Source organism: Rutidosis leptorrhynchoides, chromosome 3 (assembly GCF_046630445.1).
Source record: "Rutidosis leptorrhynchoides isolate AG116_Rl617_1_P2 chromosome 3, CSIRO_AGI_Rlap_v1, whole genome shotgun sequence".
Taxonomy (NCBI): domain Eukaryota; kingdom Viridiplantae; phylum Streptophyta; class Magnoliopsida; order Asterales; family Asteraceae; genus Rutidosis; species Rutidosis leptorrhynchoides.
The window spans coordinates 60,260,389-60,281,430 of NC_092335.1; the positions used below are offsets into that span (position 1 = coordinate 60,260,389).

General features: G+C 37.1%; 1 protein-coding gene across 2 annotated transcripts; it reads left to right on the forward strand.

Moving 5' to 3' along the window:
* The first annotated feature begins 1,056 nt into the window (after positions 1–1,056).
* On the forward strand, positions 1,057–4,868 carry LOC139896189 (ruBisCO large subunit-binding protein subunit alpha-like). Of its 2 annotated transcripts, none has more exons than XM_071878784.1 (7): positions 1,057–1,240; positions 1,352–1,553; positions 2,638–2,967; positions 3,046–3,191; positions 3,273–3,579; positions 3,947–4,398; positions 4,465–4,868. In XM_071878784.1, exons 1-7 carry the CDS (start codon positions 1,187–1,189, stop codon positions 4,750–4,752), a joined length of 1,779 nt encoding a protein of 592 aa, XP_071734885.1. In that variant the 5' UTR covers positions 1,057–1,186; the 3' UTR covers positions 4,753–4,868. The 2 variants fall into 2 exon arrangements, with proteins under 2 accessions (XP_071734885.1, XP_071734887.1); XM_071878786.1 differs by having other exon boundaries at positions 1,355–1,553.
* Positions 4,869–21,042: the final 16,174 nt, after the last annotated feature.

Below are 21,042 nucleotides of genomic sequence, written 5' to 3' on the forward strand. Positions count from 1 at the left end.
GAGGTACTGCAATATCATGGCGTTCTCAAAAACAAACACTTGTTGCTACATCATCAAATCATGCCGAAGTGATTGCATTACATGAAGCTACTCGGGAATGTTTTTGGTTGAGATCAATGACACAAATCATTACTGATTCTTGTGGACTAGAACGCGATAAAAGTCCAACAATTATCTATGAAGATAATGCAGCTTGTATAGCACAGATGAAAGAAGGGTATATCAAAAGTGACCGAACCAAACACATACCTCCTAGATTCTTCTCATACACTCAAAATCTCATTAAGGACAGTGAGATTGAAATGAGATATGTTCAATCCAGCAAAAACTCTGCTTATCTTTTCACGAAAGCACTTCCAACTGCTATTTTCAGAACACACGTTCATAACATTGGCATGAGACATGTTCAAAAGATGTAACAACTGAAGCGATGTCTACTTGAGGGGGAGTCAACTCCATGCTGCACTCTTTTTCCTTTAGCTAAAGTTTTTTCCCACTGGGTTTTCTTTAGCAAGGTTTTTAACGAGGCAGTAACTTACAGTTGATCTTCAACAAACAAAATTGCTATCCAAGGGGGAGTGTTATAATATATAAATATATATATATATATATATATATATATATATATAAATGGATAGTCAATTATTGATACACAAAAGTAATATTATTGTATTTCCTAAACTTGTGATATTTTTGCTATAAATAGCCATGAATGCAAGCATTAAACTTGCACCATTTCTCACACTTACAAAGTGTTTCTTTCTTTCTCTCCATTATCATCTTTGTTCTTACACATCATTATTAGTATTCTTAATCAAGAATCAAACCACTAAAGGTAGTTATAAGCCTACTAAATTATAACATCAAGAAACAAACCACTAAAGGTAGCTATAAGCCTACTGAATTATAACTATATACAATTAATACAATAAGTACAACAACAAATATTGGTGGTGTTTTTGTAATAAAAAATAGTATCGGGAACCAAGTGCAATATTGATCACACTTTTTAGCTAATAGCCCACTCTACAAGCTCTACACACTTCTGGGGATCATCGAATGTTCTGGAAACGCTTCCTCAATCCTCACTCCATCTTAAAACCCTAGCATACAACACACAAAACACACTCACCTAACAACTCCCTTATCCACAACTAATTATTATCATCATCATCTTCAACCTTCAATGGCGTCTGCTAATGCGATTTCTACAGCTTCTGTCATCTACTCCCCCAAACAGGTACCTTTTCATCATCATAAACATCGTCATTTCAGATTAAGCTACACAGTATTGTTTAGTTATGTAATCAAGTGTTTGATATGTATTGTGTTTTCATGATAATAATTAAAGCAGGGTAGTTTAAGAAATGGTATCGGAGTAGGTACTGCTAGTCAATTACGGACTCCTGCTCAATCCACTAAACAATCGAACCGCCGGTTCGCGGTTCGAGCAGCGGCTAAAGATATCGCGTTTGACCAGAGTTCAAGGGCGGCTATGCAAGCCGGTATTGATAAACTTGCTGATGCTGTTGGTCTTACTCTTGGTCCTAGAGGTATGTTAATGTACTATCACTTGTCACTATTCTCTTAATCCGTAGTTAGTGTTTACTGAATTGAATTATGAATTTGCTTAATTTCTGTACATTTTAGGTTACAGTAGTTGATCTATGTTGTTTTAACTACAATTGATTAATTACATAACTATTAATTATATAAACTAGTGTGTAAAGATTGTAGCATTATGCTGAATACTGAGAAGAAATTGTATGTTGCAGTTGTACCCTGCTTTATGATTTGTAACTAGGGTCCTTGACAAAGTTTTAGGGATGATTTAGATAGAAAAACAAAATTAAATATTTTTATGGTGTTTATGTTTTTTTCTAGTAAATGATTTTAACCTTCGAAATTGCAAAACTTATTGAAGTCCAGTTTACAGAAATCTAGTTATAACCAGTGTTGTAAACGACGTCCGTTGCGACACCCGTTGCGGCATTTTGGCGACTAGCCTGTCTCCGTCTTCTAATAAGTCGGTCAACGGTCAAAATTCTTCTCAAATGCGGGAAAGATCGGTCAATGCCGTTAAAAAGTCAAAAATTTGGTTAAAATCAGCAAAAGTTGGTCAAATCGATCAACATTGACGTATTTCAGTGTTACCTTTTTGTATTATATTAACTAAAATAGCGATTGTAGGTACAAATTGGTAAACGAAGGTTTTTTGGCTTTAAAAAATGTGTGTGTGTATATATATATATATATATATATATATATATATATATATATATATATATATATATATATATATATATATATATATATATATAAGTTAATGTCAGTCGACTCCCGTCTCAACGTTTTAAGGTTCCAATTATCTCGACCACGTCTCGTGTCTTTTTCAACCTTGGTTATAACTTATATAAGTTGTAAAGTGAGTGGTCTCTTGTTCAAGTAAGCTATTCCTTAAAGTCCCAATCTAGTTTTAAAGTTGAAAAGTGGTCAACTTTGGACACCTAATTAATCCACTAAGCTACAACTTTTATTTAAGAGTTCAATTTGAAAACTTTGTATGCTGTCACTACATGTATATGTTATTATATATTGTTGAAATTGTAAGCCAATTTTCCTTGAAATGCCGCATAGGTCGGAATGTTGTGTTGGACGAGTACGGTACCCCGAAGGTGGTTAACGATGGTGTAACGATTGCCCGAGCTATAGAGTTACCTGATGCCATGGAAAATGCTGGTGCTGCTCTTATTAGAGAGGTTGCAAGTAAAACTAACGATTCAGCTGGTGATGGTACAACAACTGCATCAGTACTTGCACGCGAAATTATCAAACTTGGTCTATTGAGTGTGACGTCTGGTGCTAACCCGGTTTCGGTTAAGAAAGGTATTGACAAAACTGTTCATGCTTTGGTCGATGAGCTAGAGAAGAAAGCCAGACCCGTTAAAGGCCGCGACGATATTAAAGGTACTTAAAGATTTTATGTTTTTGCTATTATATTAATGTTTCTTTTATCAGCTAAGTTATGTACATTTTTTATTGAAGCTATTGCGTCGATTTCTGCTGGAAATGATGATATTATCGGATCCATGATTGCTGATGCTATCGATAAGGTTGGATCTGACGGTGTGTTGTCGATTGAATCGTCATCATCGTTTGAGACAACGGTTGATGTTGAAGAAGGAATGGAGGTCTGTATTTTAGTTCTTTAGTTAACTTTATGATGTTGTAAATGAATGTATTGTATTGATTACTAAAATTTTGTGTTGCAGATTGATAGAGGATATATTTCCCCACAATTTGTTACAAATTCTGAGAAACTATTAGTTGAGTTTGAGAATGCTAGAGTGTTGGTCACTGACCAAAAGATATCTTCAATTAAGGACATAATCCCGTTGCTCGAAAAAACAACTCAGTTGAGAGCACCACTTCTAATTATCGCTGAAGATGTTAGCGGGGAAGCTTTGGCTACTCTTGTCGTTAACAAGTTGCGTGGGATCCTTAACGTTGCTGCCATTAAAGCACCCGGTTTTGGTGAGAGACGAAAAGCTCTTCTACAAGATATTGCCATCGTGACAGGTACATGATTAACCTGGCTAACGGGTCAGTTTGGGTAACGGGTTATAACGAATCTGGGTTGAAATGGGTCAAGGGTCATACGGGTCAAATTTTTAAACGCGTCCGAATAAGTCAGGTTGGGTCGGGTTGGGTAACAGGTCCAAACGGGTCATGGGTCAAAAAAAGTTTTTTTTTTGTTATTTATATCTATTATATATGTAAGAAATATTAATTAATTAATATTAATACACTGACCCAATTGAACCAAATTTGAGAGTATGGGTCTCAATTGCCGGGTATAGATTATTGTTACTTATATGTTCGTTACAGATCTTTAAATAAATATTATTACTAAAATTAAATTTGGGTCTGTTTTGGTTTGTAATAGGTGCCGAGTACCAAGCCAGTGATTTGGGTTTGTTAATTGAAAACACATCGGTCGAACAGCTTGGTACAGCCAGGAAGATTACGATCAGCAAGGACTCGACAACAATTATTGCTGATGCTGCATCGAAGGACGAGATACAGTCTAGGATTAACCAGATCAAAAAGGAGTTGTCAGAAACGGATTCTGTGTACGACACTGAGAAACTTTCGGAACGAATCGCCAAGTTGTCTGGGGGTGTTGCTGTTATTAAAGTCGGTGCTGCAACCGAAACTGAGTTGGAGGACCGTAAGCTTCGTATCGAGGACGCGAAAAATGCAACGTTTGCTGCTATCGAGGAAGGAATTGTACCTGGAGGAGGTGCTGCGTTAGTCCATCTTTCTACTTTTGTTCCTGCCATCAAGGATAAGCTTGATGATGCTGATGAACGGCTAGGCGCTGACATCATCCAAAAGGTATACCATTAGACGGTACTGTACAATGTTCCTTGTTACTTTGTTTTTAACTTTGAGCTGTTGCAGGCGCTGGTGGCACCGGCATCGTTGATAGCGCAAAATGCGGGAGTTGAAGGTGAGGTAGTTGTGGAAAAGGTGAAGGCGAGCGAATGGGAAATGGGATACAACGCCATGAATGATAAGTTTGAGAATTTGCTAGAGGCTGGGGTGATTGACCCTGCAAAGGTAACAAGATGTGCCCTGCAGAATTCGGCTTCGGTTGCTGGAATGGTCCTGACCACTCAGGCTATTGTGGTCGAGAAGGCTAAGCCTAAGGCACCTGTGGTTGGTGCACCACAAGGTCTCACTGTATAATCAGTAAGAGAATAGAATTATAGTAGTATGGTTTAGTATGAGAGATTGATGGGATCTGTTTTTGTAACGAATTTAAGGTTGTTCGTTGATCTATAAATGTTATCCTATTGGTTTGAGGCACATCCATTTTTTTTTTATTTTTTATTTTTGCGCAATTGCACTTGATACAACAATTATGTCTAGAGACTAGATTATGTTTGATGGATTATGGTGGTGCTAATATGCCAGGGATGTAGTTTTGGTTTTAGTCGAGCAGAATAAGAGTTGGTAGACATACATTTTTCAGACATACATCTTTGAATTGAAAGATATGTATGAGCTGGAAAAGGAGAATCTCTTCAAATTAGAAGAATCTGTTCAACTTAAGAAGTTTCACTTAAAGTCCAATTTAATGGTTTCCCTATCTGTGGGCTAATTAAGGGTTCACAATCATGATTTTGGGTTCTTATTTGACGGAAGTATCAAATGGGTTGCATACAACTAATGACTTTTTGATGCGTTACTTGTCAATTTCGAAGCCTTCATATTAATTAAATTTGATAATAATAATAATAATAATGATTTTTGATTCAGTACCCTTTGTTATATATTTAGTAAAACCAGTGTTAAAATCTGATAACTGTTGTAATTTAGTAGTTAGTAACTACTTTCATGGCATATATTATATAAGATTAGAAACTTCTGTCCTATATAAAGCTTAGAATATGAATGGAGAATAAGAGTAACACTTGTGTTTGAGAAATAATGGTACATTGTTTGGTTACACTTGGTGGATATTTATACTACAATACAAATGCTATACGCGTTCAATTTTCAATGAGGAATAGTAAAAAATATGGAGTGATATAATTGATCATTCAAATCTTGGACTTTAGAGGACACATATCTTGACTTTTAGGATACTTGTATATTCAAGATATTATAACACTCCTCCTTGAATGACAATTTTATTATAGAGTAACCATTACTGTCTCGTTAAAAACATTGCTAAAGAAAATTCAGTGGGAAAAAACTTTAGCTAAGGGAAAAAGAGTGCAGCATAGAGTTGACTCTCCCTTATGTAGACATTGCTGAGCTGTTACATATTTTGAACATGACTCGTGCCAATATTGTGAGTATGCGTTCTGAAAATAGCAGTTGGAAGTGCTTTGGTGAAAAGATTAGCAGAGTGTTTGCTGGATTGAACAGATCTCATTTCAATCTGGTTGTCATTAATGAGATCTTGAGTGTATGAGAAGAATTTAGGAGGTATGTGTTTTGTTCGGTCACTTTTGATATACCCTTCTTTCATCTGTGCTATGCAAGCTGTATTATCTTCATAGATAGTTGTTGGGCTTTTATTGCGTTCTAGTCCACAAGAATCAGTAATGATTTGTGTCATTGATCTCAACCAAAAACATTCCCGAGTAGCTTCATATAATGCAATCACTTCGGCATGATTTGATGATGTTGCAATAAGTGTTTGTTTTTTAGAACGCCATGATATTGCAGTACCTCCATTTAGAAATACATATCCAATTTGAGATTTAGCTTTATGTGGATCAGATAAATAACCTGCATCTGCATAATCAACTAAATCTTGTTTTGATTCGTTAGAATAAAATAATCATAAATCAGTAGTTCCTTGAAGGTATCGAAATATGTGTTTGATCCCATTCCAGTGTCTTTTGGTAGGAGCTGAGCTGAACCTTGCCAACAAATTAACTGCAAAAGAAATGTCAGGTCTTGTATAATTTGTAAGATACATAAGAGCTCCAATTGCACTAAGATATGGCACTTCTGGTCTCAGAATATCTTCATGATCTTCACAGGGACGAAATGGATCAATGTCAACATTAAGTGATCTAACAACCATAGGAGTACTTAATGGTTTTGCCTTGTCCATATCGAAACGTTTTAAAATATTTTCTGTATATGTTGTTTGATGTACAAGTAAACCATTAGGCATATGCTCAATCTGCAAACCAAGATAATACTTGGTTTTTCCGAGATCTTTCATTTCAAATTCTTTCTTTAGAAGTTGAATGGCTTCATGGATCTCTTTATTTGTACCTATGATGTTAAGATCATCGACATAAACGGCTATGATTCATATCCGGATGTTGTTTTCTTAATGAATACACATGGGCAAATAAGATTATTTGTATACCATTTGCTTATCAAGTAATCACTTAATCGTTTATACCACATGCGACCCGATTGTTTTAACCCATATAAAGACCTTTGTAACTTGATTGAGTACATTTCTTTAGGTTTTGCATTGGATGCTTCTGATACCTTAAATCCTTTAGGTATCTTCATATATATATATATATATATATATATATATATATATATATATATATATATATATATATCACTATCAAGTGATCCATATAGATAAGCATTCACAACATCCATGAGATGCATTTCTAAATTTTTAGAAACTGCCAGGCTGATTAAGTATCTAAGAGTAATTGCATCCATAACAGGAGAATAATTTTTCTCATAATCAATTCCTGGTCTTTGAGAAAAACCTTGAGTTACAAGTCTAGCTTTATACCTTGTAACTTCATTTTTCTCATTTCTTTTTCGCACAAAAATTCATCTATATCCCACAGGTTTCACATCTTTAGATGTGAGAACGATAGATCCGGAAACTTTTCTTTTATTGAGCGATTCAAATTCAGCTCGTATTTCTCTTTTCCAATGATCCCAATCATGTCTATTTTGACATTCCATGACAGATTTTGGTTCTGGATCATCATCATCGTTCACGATGTCATATGCAACATTATATGAAAATATCTCATCAAGATTTTTCATTTCATTTCGGTTCCATAATATTTTTGAATGTGCACAATTGATTAAAAATTTCGTATTGACATCATCAATCTCCTCTGCATAAGGAGTATTGATTTGTGGTTTTTCTTGAACACTTTCTTTTACCTCATTATCAGATGAGAATTTTTATCTTTGGATCCAATTGGTCTCCCACGTTTCTGGCGTGGCAAAGACTTATGAGTGACATTATTGTCAGCTTTTGGAATTTAAATTCTAGCTGAAGCATTTATTGCTGGTATATATGATTTAGTCACTCTTTTTTGTATCTGTAAATGCATCAGGTAATTTATTTGCAAATTCTTGCATATGCATTATTTTTGAACTTTTGTCTCGCATTCTTTTGTGCGATGATCAAGATGCATTAATTTATGTTCACACCATGAAACATCTTTTTATTTTATTTATTTATTTTTTTCATTTCTCCCCCTAATCTAGGGAAGAATTTTTTATTAAAATGACAATCAACAAAACGTGCTGTAAAAATATCACCCGTCATGGGTTCAATATATCTTATGATTGCAGCTGTTTCATATCCAACATATATTTCCATCCTTCTTTGAGGAACCATTTTAGTGCGTTGTGATGGTGCAATTGGAAAATACACTACACAACCAAATATTCTAAGGTGGAAAATATTTGGCTCTCGACCAAAGTTAAGTTGGTAGGGGAGAATATTTATGACTTGCACTTGGTTTAATGCGAATTAACGTCGCATCATGTAAATTTACATGTCCCCATATAAATATTGAGAGTTTTGTACTCATTACCAATTGTCTAGTTATTAGCTGCAAGCGTTTATCTATTTATTCAGCTAAACCAATTTTTGAATGCACATAAGCAACTGGATGTTTATTGTTTAACAACAATCCTTATAGACATATAATAATCATTAAATGCTTGAGATGTTAACTCACCAGCATTATCAGGTCTTACCCTTTTAATGGTGTAATCGAAAAATGTGTTCTTTATTTAATAATTTGAGCAAGAAACTTTGCAAATGCCACATAATCAAATTATATTACCTGCAAACAAGTTACAATCTGAAGTACATAAGGAAATAAGATAAGCAAATAATGAGTTATATTTCAGCAAGATAATCAAATTATATTACCTGCAAACAAGTTACAATCTGAAGTACATAAAAGATAACACTTAATAAACATATGCGTTATGGTCTAAAACCATTTATTTATGAGTGATACATAACAAGCTAGGCATCTTAGAAAATTCAAACTATTCAAGTCTCAAGGTAGCTCAGGGTTTATTTTATCAAGATTTTTCAACAGATTCACTCTCGTTTTCTTTTCTTTTGGGACTTATTTGTAGAGATAAATAAGATGTTCATGTATTCAAGAAATACTAGACTGATGATCCTTGTTACCAGATCATTAATAAGAATCTCCGGGATTCTTATAAGAGCGTCAACTAACATCTTCAATTTTATTCTTTCATGGTTCACCGTTATTTCTTGATAATTAATATCGTATCTATCTTTGAGTATTTTCCATAATACACTTGGATCTTCGATCATATAATATTTAGATTCTAAGGACTCGTCAATATGTTTTCTAAGAAAAATACTTGCAATTGCTTTCTCTTGTTCGGAACAATTGTCATTTTCATTCAGGGTTTTTAAAATACCGATTGATTCGAGATGTTTTTCTACATTCATAACCCATGTTAAGTAGTTGTTCCCACTTGATTCTAAAGGAGCAAATTTAAGCCTTTTCAAATTCGACATTTTCTATTATCAAAAAGATGAACAACATAAATCATAATCATAATCAACTTCTATTCATAGAAAAATAATAAAATGAAATTAGAATCATTTTAAATTCATAAGTAGCAAACAACAGAATAATGACATGATTACAAATGATAAAACCACAAGAGCAGGATAGAATATAGGTTCACCCGGTGGTATATTAGCAACAATGATGATAGTTAGTATGACCAATATAATAGGAAAAATCATCCTTGTGTGAATCATCTTTACAAAAAACTTTTTAAGAGTGGTAATCTGAGAAAATGAAGATTGATTTGTGAAAATGTGAAACGGAGATGTTTATTTTATATTTGAAAAATATAGTCGTTGTAACGTCATCAGCTGACATTAACAACCGTTATGTATATATGACCGTTGTAACGCCGTTAGTTGACGTTAATGACTGTTATGTACTCGTTGTATTAATAATAATTTTAATAAAAGAATTTTATTAGTACAAATACGATTACTATAAATACATTTAGTATAAATACGAAGATTAAGAGAATTAACATATCATGCATAAATAATAAATTTTAAGAATAAACATTAGTATGTATGAAATAAATAATAATTAATTGCATAAGTAATCATAAATGTTAGATAACATAAATATAAATGTTAGTGAAGTTAATAAGAGTTAGATTACAGAAATATAATTCAGGCGGTATTACCGACCATATATAACTTAAATAACATAAATATAAATGTTAGTGAAGTTAAAAAAGAAAAAATTACGTCGTTGGTACCTGTGGTTTCATAAAATTACCTGGTTAGTACCCCAGCTAACGGCCGTTTATTTTTAAAGGTTAACCCTTCACATGTGCCACGCATGTGAGGGTAGTTTCGTACTTTTATTTAATTTTTTTCATGTAAAAACACCTGCATCTCCCCAGATGGACGAGCCTGAAACCCTAAATTCCTCATTCGTCTGAGAAGAAGCACAAGGAGCAAAAATGAAATCACAATTCAAAAACACAAACATAAATTCATTTTATTAGTACTTCTGATTCAGCAAACAAATTCATGATTATTCAGAACTACTAATTTACATTTATGTTCATCATCATCTAAATTTCGAAATCAAAAATTGATGAATCTCAACTCTAATTGATTACATTAATTCGTTCTACATCATATTCCTAAGCTTCGTTTATCATTGGTTTCGATTAACATCAACAGATTTGCAGATTTTCGATCCGTGTTCTTCATTAACCGAAAACATGAAAAAATGAGGATTTAGGATCGTTCTAGAATGATTTTGAGAAATGTAAAAATGTAGAAGTGTTCACAATCTCATCGTGAAACTCTCTGCAAAATATCAGATCCGGACATGAACAATCGAGCTCGAATTTTTCTGTAACGACCTTGGATTTTCCAACGTTATTTATTAATAATTGTTATTATTAATACTTGTGATTTAACGAATGTATGTTATTACATTCACTTGTTACCATGATCGATCATACTTGACTTTAAATGCCCGAAACGTCTTTGTGACACACGTACATTACACGAATAATATTTTCAAGTATTATTTACATTCATGATTAAGTTTTATTAATCATTTTGATTAACTATAGTTATTAGTTAATTACTTGGGCCTTTATTAGTTTTAATGGACTTTTACTTGGATTAATTTGTTAATTAATACATACTTGGGCTTTATGATTGAACATGGGCTTATAAGCCCACCCTACACTTTAATGGACTTATTTAGCCCATCTCTTAATGCAAGTATCATACTTGGAACTTAACTTGTTAGTTAACTTGTTTGGAATCTAGTCACATGATACTTACAACACCTTCTCATGCATACACATCTTATTAACCACCTTTTAGAACCTTTACATGCAAGGACCTAGTAGACTAATCCCTCCCCCTTTTTTGAACCCCAAACCGTCAACTATGATGCATACAAGGGAGAGATTCATTTTTTTAACTACTTGAAACACTTACATTTCTCTCATTCCAAAACACACACTTACTTGCTACTTCCATTTTTCTCTCATTTTTCTCTACATTTTGTAAGTAACAAAGCTTGAGTTCTTCCTTTTCTTCTCTCTTAAAACCGTAGCCTTTAGCTACAATATCATCATCATCTTTGTTCTTTGATGTTGTATAATTACTTGATACTTGTTAGTTGTTGTTACTTAGTTACATGAACTTTGTGGTTATTATTTTCTTTACTAGTTACAAGAATCAAACTCTTTAGTTTCATTCTTCATTTTATCTTGTAATTACAAGAACACACAAGAACTAAACTTACTAGTTTATATTCTACATATGTTGTTTCAAAGATTGTAAGTTCATGGTTGTAAATCATACTTGAAGTTCATGAAGTAAACTTTAAAGTTTACTTTCTAAAGATCAAGACTTAGGCTTGAATCTTTAAAGTATGAAACCCATGAACTTATTAACTTGTTTACTTAGTTTATTACTTCATATTATGCACTTTAAATTCATGTTTGTTGGTTAAAATTGGTCAAGTGTTACTAGTTAACTTTGATCTCATTTATCTTGAACAAAAGTTAACTTTAAAAGTTCAAGAACATGTAAGTAAGCTTTCTTTAATTATAACTTTGTACACTTATGTTAGATCTAGACTTTTGAGTCTTGGATCTTCAAAATCTAACTAAGAACTATGTTCTACAACTTAAGATCTTGATTTCATAAGTTTACTTTCAAGTTTGCAACTTATTATTAGTTTTAAAGTTCATTGTATGTGTTAGATCTAAGACTTTGATGTAACTTTGGTTCATCAAAACACTTGCAACACTTAAGTGAGTTGTGCTTCATATCTTAGACTTACATTTGGGTTATGATGGTCAAACCTTGGTGAAAATGATGCAAACCCATCAAAGAGTTGTACACTTGAAGCTATATGCATCAAGGATGAGAACCATGATAAGCATCGAGCACCAAGAACCACCGAAACCTACTGACCCTACTGTTTTACTATTTCTGTGTCTGACCCGTATGACCTGGGCTACTTTAAAGATGATTTTCAGATATATCTGTTCGAGTAGATAGCCTTTCATTTAGGACTCATCTTAATCCGAGTTACGGTTTAGGATTTATGGCCCTCCGATCGTCACTATGTCCATTTAACGTTGTGCTGAAAATTCTGACCTACTCGCACTTAGACCGTCGCCACGGTCAAACAAAGACGAGTTTGATTCTATATTTTTTACCACACTTAAAGGACTCATAGATGGAGCCATGGCCACTGGTCTCACCTTAATTCAGTAAGGGTAGAGGCCGTGGTGACTTATCGAAGTCAGCCTTTGTTTTAAACTACTTTCATGAACGAAACCTACTTTACACCTTTTGTTTGATGATGAATGATGATGACCTTTAATACCTTATTTACATACTTTTAAACCTATTCAGACGATTTACTAACTTAGTACTATTTGACTTAGACTGAGGACCCGTTTGGACAACCCTCATTACTTGCTTACTTTCCGAGTCATACCTTACCGCTACTTTATCATTGTGAGTTATAGCATTCCCTTTTTACTTTAACTTATTTTGGGAACTGAGAATACATGCGGATTTTATGTTTTACATACTAGGCACGAGTACTTAAACTTTATATATGTGTGGGTTATATAACGGCAGAAACATTCCCTTTAGCTCGGTAACGTTTAGTCATTGGTTTTTGAACCGGTGAACGCGAATCTTAGATATGGATCCATAGGGTTTGACATCCCCACTCAGGCTAGTAGCGCTAACATTTAACGAGTGTTTAATACTTCATAAATATACGCACTTGCCAAGTGTACTTTCAGGGGGTATAAACGTTAAGTTAGTTACCAAGTGCCCACGGTTAACATATACTTTATCATACTGTTTTGAAACGCTCTTTGTAGCACTGAAATCTCGTGGCCTACCTTACTTACTGTTATACTTAAACTATAGCTCACCAACCTTTGTGTTGACATTTTTAAGCATGTTTTTCTCAGGTGCTTAAGGTTATTTGCTTCCGCTGTCGTGCTAGTCTTGCCGTAGACACCCGCTGCTCTAGTGTTATCACCGCATGAACTGTTTATCTTGCATTCAAACTTTTATACATTTGAAACTATGTTTTGTAACAACCTAAGGGTCACATACATTTATTCATGCTTGCTATTCGTAGAAGCATACCGTTGGTGTAAAACATTTGATGTCGATTATGACGTCACCTTTTTATCGTGAATGCAACTTCTTTTATTACAGCATGTAGTACTTAACCTTGTAATGATCCTGTTGTTGATGATTCGTACACGATGGTTTTGTACGGGGTATTACATTTGGTATCATAGCATTGGTTGTAGGAAATTAGGTTGCATTAGTGAGTCAAGACCGACCCGAGTAGGATTCACTAATAGGACTAATCTACAACTTGCTAGTTTACTTGTTTCCGCTGAACTTACTGCATGCTGCTGCTTACTTTTACTGCTATATGCCGTATGCTATTACATGATTTTACTACTGTATGATATTACTTGCTTTCGATTGCATGCTACTTCTGTACGATTCGTTATTATTGCCATGCTACTTATTGTTATACATGATTTAAACTGTTGGCCTAATACGTGCTTGCTTTATGACTTACTGACATGGAAAAATTTATTTTTCCTTGTTCAGATGTCGGATACTCCACCTGCTATCATTTTGGGCAGTTCAGACTCGTCAGCCACCCCACCTGCTGCTGCTGCCGACACACCGATCCCGCTACCCACGAGTGACCCCGGCGCTTCATCTTTCGGGACTAGCAGCCAGGCGCCTGCCCCAGTGGTTACTTCTAGTGGAGCCCAGGACCCTTTGGAGATTCCAGCTCCATCTGCCCCCGGACCCTCAGGATCACAGCCCCGCTCCGGTGAGATTGTGATTCCCGCGGAGTTCGGGGAAGGTCCATTCCGTAACCGGTATCGCCATTGGTGTCGACGCGCCCCTGATGGACGTCTCATTCCGATCGGACCCGCTAGGTATAGACAGATGATGGCCGCTCAAGGACAGCCAGTTCAGCCACCCGTACAGCCACCACATGATTCGGACGACCCGTCATCCACCGATGCTTCATCCGACGACACCTCCTCAGACGACTCCAGTGATGATGAGGACCCTGCTGATGTACCTATACAGGCACCCTTCACCCCACCAAAGAAGCGGTACCATTTTGATGGCACCGTCATTACAGGGGTGAATGGAGGTCGTGCTTTCACTGACGTGTTTGGTCGGCGTCGTAGGGTTACTGCCCGTAAGCGGCTTGTGCCGTACCCTGCCGACCCATTCGTGTGTAAGGCACCCCGTTACGTACTGACTATTTCTGGAGCTGGACCGTCTACATCTGCACCACCGGCACCACCCGCACCATCGGCACCACCTGCACCGCCAGCACCGCCAGCACCGCCAGCACCGCCAGCACCGCCTGCTCCACCATCTCCCACTGTCGAGGAATTGACAAGGGAGGTGGAGACCCTCCGTGCTCGGGTAGCTGAGCTAGAGGACCAGATGTCCCATGTTATGGACATCCTTCATCCACCTTCACCGTAGGGCTTTTGTATTTAGATTTCATTGTGTAATCTGGTTGTAGTTTTATGTTTCACTTATGTATTGTACGGACTTATTCAGATGTATGAAACTTATTATTATTAATGAATGGAACTTTGCGTTATTTAATTCTTGCACGATGTTCTATTTACATTACTGTACGATGATTCTGTGGTATTTGTACCTAGACGCGTTATTTAATAACATGTGATGTTTTGATTCCATGTTGGTTACTATATACTGTATTATTACTATTGAATGCTGGATTTTGACTTGAGTCAAAATTTGTTTAGAACATCATGGCCAACGGACGATCAACACCTACCACCACCCAAATCGAGGAGATGATTGCCGAAAGCGTAGTCGCAGCCATTGCGGAAATGCAACCCCAAGCTCCCCCGCCACCACCACCACCACAGGTTATTCAGTCCATTCGAAATGGGTGTACTTACAAGGAATTCCAGAGCTGTAAACCACATAACTTCAGCAGCACTGAGGGACTGGTTGGTCTCACTAGATGGTTCGAAAAGCTAGAATCAGTATTCCGAGTTAGCAACTGTTCGGAGGATAACAAAACCAAATTTGCTTCTTGCACGCTGTCTGACGGTGCGCTCACGTGGTGGAACACAATGGCACAGGCACAAGGCATTGATGAGGCCTATGCTACGCCATGGGAAGAATTTAAGTGTGCCATGATTGAGGAGTATTGTCCGAGAACCGAGATACAAAAGATGGAAATGGAATTCATGCAGTTAAAGGCCGTTGGGAACGACCTTGATGGTTACAACAGGAGATTTTTGGAACTAGCCCTGATGTGTCCGACAATGGTCACCCCAGAATTCAAGCGTATGGAAAGGTACTTCTGGGGACTTCCTAAGAGCATTAAAGGAAACGTCACCTCGTCCAAGCCACCAAATGTCCCGGAAGCAATGCGCATGGCGCATACTTTAATGAATCACATTATCATCGATGAGCCGAAGAAGGCTAAGTCCGAGGCGGGTAGTAGTGAGAAACGCAAATGGGATAACCACAAAAACAACAACAACAGGGGAAGGACCTATGATCAAAACCCGGCGAAGCGACATGAGGGTTTTAGGGGAAACAACAACGGTGGAAACCCCAATCCGAACACCAACACGAATCCTAACTACAAGGGAAGCTTACCACAATGCAAGAGGTGTTACAAATACCACACTGGGTATTACAATGTTGTCTGTAAGAAGTGCCAACGGTCTGGGCATGTTGGCAAGGATTGCAAGGTCACCACTTTGAATGCAAGGCCGAACACCAATGGACCGAAAAAGTGCTACGAATGCGGACAGACGGGCCATTTCAGAAATGCGTGCCCAAACAAGCGAAAAGACGGCGGACCACCCCGTGGTAGAGCTTTCAACGTTAATGCAAGGGACGCCCGAGAAAACCCCGACTTGGTGACAGGTATATTCACTATCAACAATCTTTTAGCTTCTGTCTTGTTTGATACTGGTGCGGATAGAAGTTATGTATGTAGACATTTTTGCGATAAGATTAATTGGTCGTTAGTCCCGTTAAAAGAGAGTATGCTTGTCGAGGTCGCCGACGGAAAACTTGAGAAAGTTGACCATATTAGTCGAGGAGCTATTATCAACATAGCTGGTGCAGATTTCGAAATCAATTTGATACCCATCAAACTGGGAAGTTTTGACGTGATAGTCGGTATGGATTGGTTGAGCAAGATAAAGGCTGACATTATCTGTGGAGATAAAGCTCTTCGTATACCACAAGGAGATGGTGAGCCACTGATCATCTACGGAGAGAGATGTACCTCGAAGCTGAACCTCATTAGTTGCGTAAAAGCGCAAAAGATTATGAAGAAGGGACGTCTTGCTGTCCTAGCGCATGTGAAAATGGTAGAAACTGAGGTGAAGAGCGTGAATGATGTTCGAGTTGTGAACGAATTCTCCGATGTCTTTCCTGAAGAATTGCCTGGATTACCGCCACCGAGAGCAGTAGAGTTTCAGATCGACTTAGTGCCAGGAGCTGCACCTGTAGCTCGCGCACCGTATAGACTCGCACCTTCCGAGATGTAAGAATTACAGAGTCAACTACAAGAACTGTTAGACCGTGGATTTATCCAACCAAGTTTCTCGCCTTGGGGTGCACCTGTTCTGTTTGTGATGAAGAAGGATGGATCCTTCCGTATGTGTACCGACTACCGTGAGCTCAACAAATTGACGATCAAGAATCGGTATCCTCTTCCTAGAATTGACGATCTTTTTGACCAACTACAAGGATAGAGCGTTTACTCCAAGATTGATTTGCGATCCGGTTATCACCAGTTGAGGGTGGAGGAAAGCGATGTAATGAAGACTGCATTTAGAACTCGTTATGGTCATTATGAGTTTCTCGTGATGCCATTCGGATTAACCAATGCACCTGCCGTGTTCATGGATCTCATGAATCGTGTCTGCAAGCCGTACTTGGATAAGTTTGTTATCGTCTTCATAGATGATATCCTCATCTACTCTAAGAGCGAAGAAGAGCATGAGCAACACCTCCAACCAGTGCTTGAACTCTTGAGACAAGAGCAACTTTACGCTAAATTCTCCAAGTGTGAATTTTGGTTGAAGGAAGTCCAATTTCTGGGTCATGTTGTGAGCGACCAGGGTATCAAAGTTGATCCCGCCAAGATTGAAGCTATCAGCAAGTGGGAGACCCCCACTACTCCGATGCATATTCGCCAATTCCTAGGTCTCGCCAGTTATTACCGAAGGTTTATTGAAGGTTTCTCTCTGATTGCGCGTCCTTTGATCGCACTGACTCACAAGGGCAAGAAGTTCATTTGGGAACCCACACACGAATCAGCATTCCAAGCTTTGAAGAAGAAGTTAACCACCGCACCTATCTTATCACTTCCTGAGGGCAGTGACGACTTTGTTGTTTATTGTGATGCATCGAAGAGTGGTTTTGGTTGTGTACTGATGCAACGATCAAAGGTTATTGCCTATGCTTCTCGTCAACTAAAGATTCACGAGCGGAACTACACTACTCATGATCTTGAACTTGGAGCCGTTGTCTTTGCGCTCAAATTGTGGAGACACTATTTGTATGGAACTAAGAGTATTATCTTCACCGATCACAAGAGCCTCCAGCACATCTTCGATCAGAAGCAACTGAATATGAGACAGCATCGATGGATCGAGACGCTAAACGACTACGATTGTGAACTTCGCTATCATCCTGGAAAGGCCAATGTTGTAGCTGACGCTTTGAGCCGAAAGGAGAGGATGTCACCTCTTCGTGTTAGGGCTCTGAACATCACCATCCATTCGAACCTCAACAGTTAGATCCGAGTAGCCCAAGGTGAGGCTCTCAAGGAGGAGAATATATCTCATGAGCATTTGAACATACTTGTCTCTCAATTCGAGGTTAGGGAGTCTGGACTCCGATGTTATGCCGGAAGAATTTGGGTACCTCTTTATGGAGATCTACGGAACCTTATACTTGATGAAGCACACAAATCGAGATATTCGATTCATCCTGGAGAGGGCAAAATGTACCACGACCTTAAAGAACAGTATTTGTGGCCGAATCTTAAGCAGGACGTTGCGACTTATGTTGGTAAGTGTTTGACTTGCTCGAAGGTTAAAGCCGAGCATCAGAGATCTTCTGGTTTACTTCAACAACCAGAAATCCCACAATGGAAGTGGGAAAGGATAACAATGGATTTCATCACCAAGCTACCAAAGACGGTGGGCGGATACGATACCATCTGGGTTGTCGTTGACCGTCTTACCAAATCTGCACACTTCTTGGCTATGAAGGAAACGGATACGATGGAGAGACTTCCTCAATTATACATCAAAGAGGTTGTATCTCATCATGGTGTACCGTTATCGATCATCTCAGATCACGATCCCCATTTTTCTTCTAGATTTTGGCATTCTTTACAAGAAGCCATGGGAACCCGTCTCGACATGAGTACTGCTTATCACCCACAGACCGACGGGCAAAGTGAACGAACTATTCAGACCTTGGAAGACATGTTGCGTGCATGTGTTATCGATTTCGGAAAGGCCTGGGAAAGGCATTTGCCACTCGCCGAATTTTCTTACAACAACAGTTATCACTCGAGCATTAATGCTGCACCTTTTGAAGCGTTGTATGGCCGTAAGTGCCGATCTCCTATTTGTTGGGCCGAAGTAGGCGAAAAGCAAATCACCGGACCCGAGGTTGTCCACGAAACAATGGAGAAGATTGCTCAGATTCAAGCTAGACTTAAGACTGCTCGTGACCGTCAAAAGAGTTATGCTGACCGTAAACGTAAAGACTTTGAATTCAACGTGGGCGACCGTGTAATGTTAAAGGTTGCACCTTGGAAAGGTGTGATCCGTTTTGGAAAACGTGGAAAGTTAAACCCACGATACATTGGTCCTTTTGAAATCTTGGAACGTGTTGGACCCGTTGCTTACCGTTTGGATTTACCAGCACAATTGAGCTCAGTTCATCCTACCTTCCACGTGTCAAACTTAAAGAAGTGTCTTGCTGCACCCGAACTCATCATACCACTTGAAGAACTTACAATTGATGACAAACTCCACTTTGTGGAAGAACCAGTTGAGATTATGGACCGTGAGGTCAAGACTTTGAAACGCAACAAGATTCCGATCGTCCGAGTACGATGGAATGCCAAACGAGGACCTGAGTTTACTTGGGAGCGAGAGGATCAAATGATGCAGAAGTATCCTCACCTTTTCCCAGTTCCTCCATCTCCCTCAGCTTAAAATTTCGGGACGAAATTTTCTTTAACAGGTGGGTAATGTAACGACCCTGGATTTTCCAACTTTATTTATTAATAATTGTTATTATTAATACTTGTGATTTAACGAATGTATGTTATTACATTCACTTGTTACCATGATCGATCATACTTGACTTTAAATGCCCGAAACGTCTTTGTGACACACGTACATTACACGAATAATATTTTCAAGTATTATTTACATTCATGATTAAGTTTTATTAATCATTTTGATTAACTATAGTTATTAGTTAATTACTTGGGCCTTTATTAGTGTTAATGGACTTTTACTTGGATTAATTTGTTAATTAATACATACTTAGGCTTTAATACATACTTAGGCTTTATGATTGAACATGGGCTTATAAGCCCACCCTACACTTTAATGGACTTATTTAGCCCATCTCTTAATGCAAGTATCATACTTGGAACTTAACTTGTTAGTTAACTTGTTTGGAATCTAGTCACATGATACTTACAACACCTTCCCATGCATACACCTCTTATTAACCACCTTTTAGAACCTTTACATGCAAGGACCTAGTAGACTAATCCCTCCCCCTTTTTTGAACCCCAAACCGTCAACTATGATGCATACAAGGGAGAGATTCATTTTTTTAACTACTTGAAACACTTACATTTCTCTCATTCCAAAACACACACTTACTTGCTACTTCCATTTTTCTCTCATCTTTATCTACATTTTGTAAGTAACAAAGCTTGAGTTCTTCCTTTTCTTCTCTCTTAAAACCGTAGCCTTTAGCTACAATATCATCATCATCTTTGTTCTTTGATGTTGTATAATTACTTGATACTTGTTAGTTGTTGTTGTTACTTAGTTACATGAACTTTGTTGTTATTATTTTCTTTACTAGTTAAAAGAATCAAACTCTTTAGTTTCATTCTTCATTTTATCTTTTAATTACAAGAACACACAAGAATTAAACTTACTAGTTTATGTTCTACATATGCTGTTTCAAAGATTGTAAGTTCATGGTTGTAAATCATACTTGAAGTTCATGAAGTAAACTTTAAAGTTTACTTTCTAAAGATCAAGACTTAGGCTTGAATCTTTAAAGTATGAAACCCATGAACTTATTAACTTGTTTACTTAGTTTATTACTTCATATTATGCACTTTAAATTCATGTTTGTTGGTTAAAATTGGTCAAGTGTTACTAGTTAACTTTGATCTCATTTATCTTGAACAAAAGTTAACTTTAAAAGTTCAAGAACATGTAAGTAAGCTTTCTTTAATTATAACTTTGTACACTTATGTTAGATCTAGACTTTTGAGTCTTGGATCTTCAAAATCTAACTAAGAACTATGTTCTACAACTTAAGATCTTGATTTCATAAGTTTACTTTCAAGTTTGCAACTTATT

What these genes read in the sequence shown, in the direction of transcription:
- LOC139896189 (XM_071878784.1), top strand. Translation starts at nt 1,187, where the DNA reads ATGGCGTCTGCTAATGCGATTTCTACAGCTTCTGTCATCTACTCCCCC. An exon ending in TCATCTACTCCCCCAAACAG is followed by an intron (nt 1,241 to 1,351) that starts GTACCTTTTCAT and finishes TAATAATTAAAG; the next exon opens with CAGGGTAGTTTAAGAAATGG. An exon ending in AGGCCGCGACGATATTAAAG is followed by an intron (nt 2,968 to 3,045) that starts GTACTTAAAGAT and finishes TTTTTATTGAAG; the next exon opens with CTATTGCGTCGATTTCTGCT.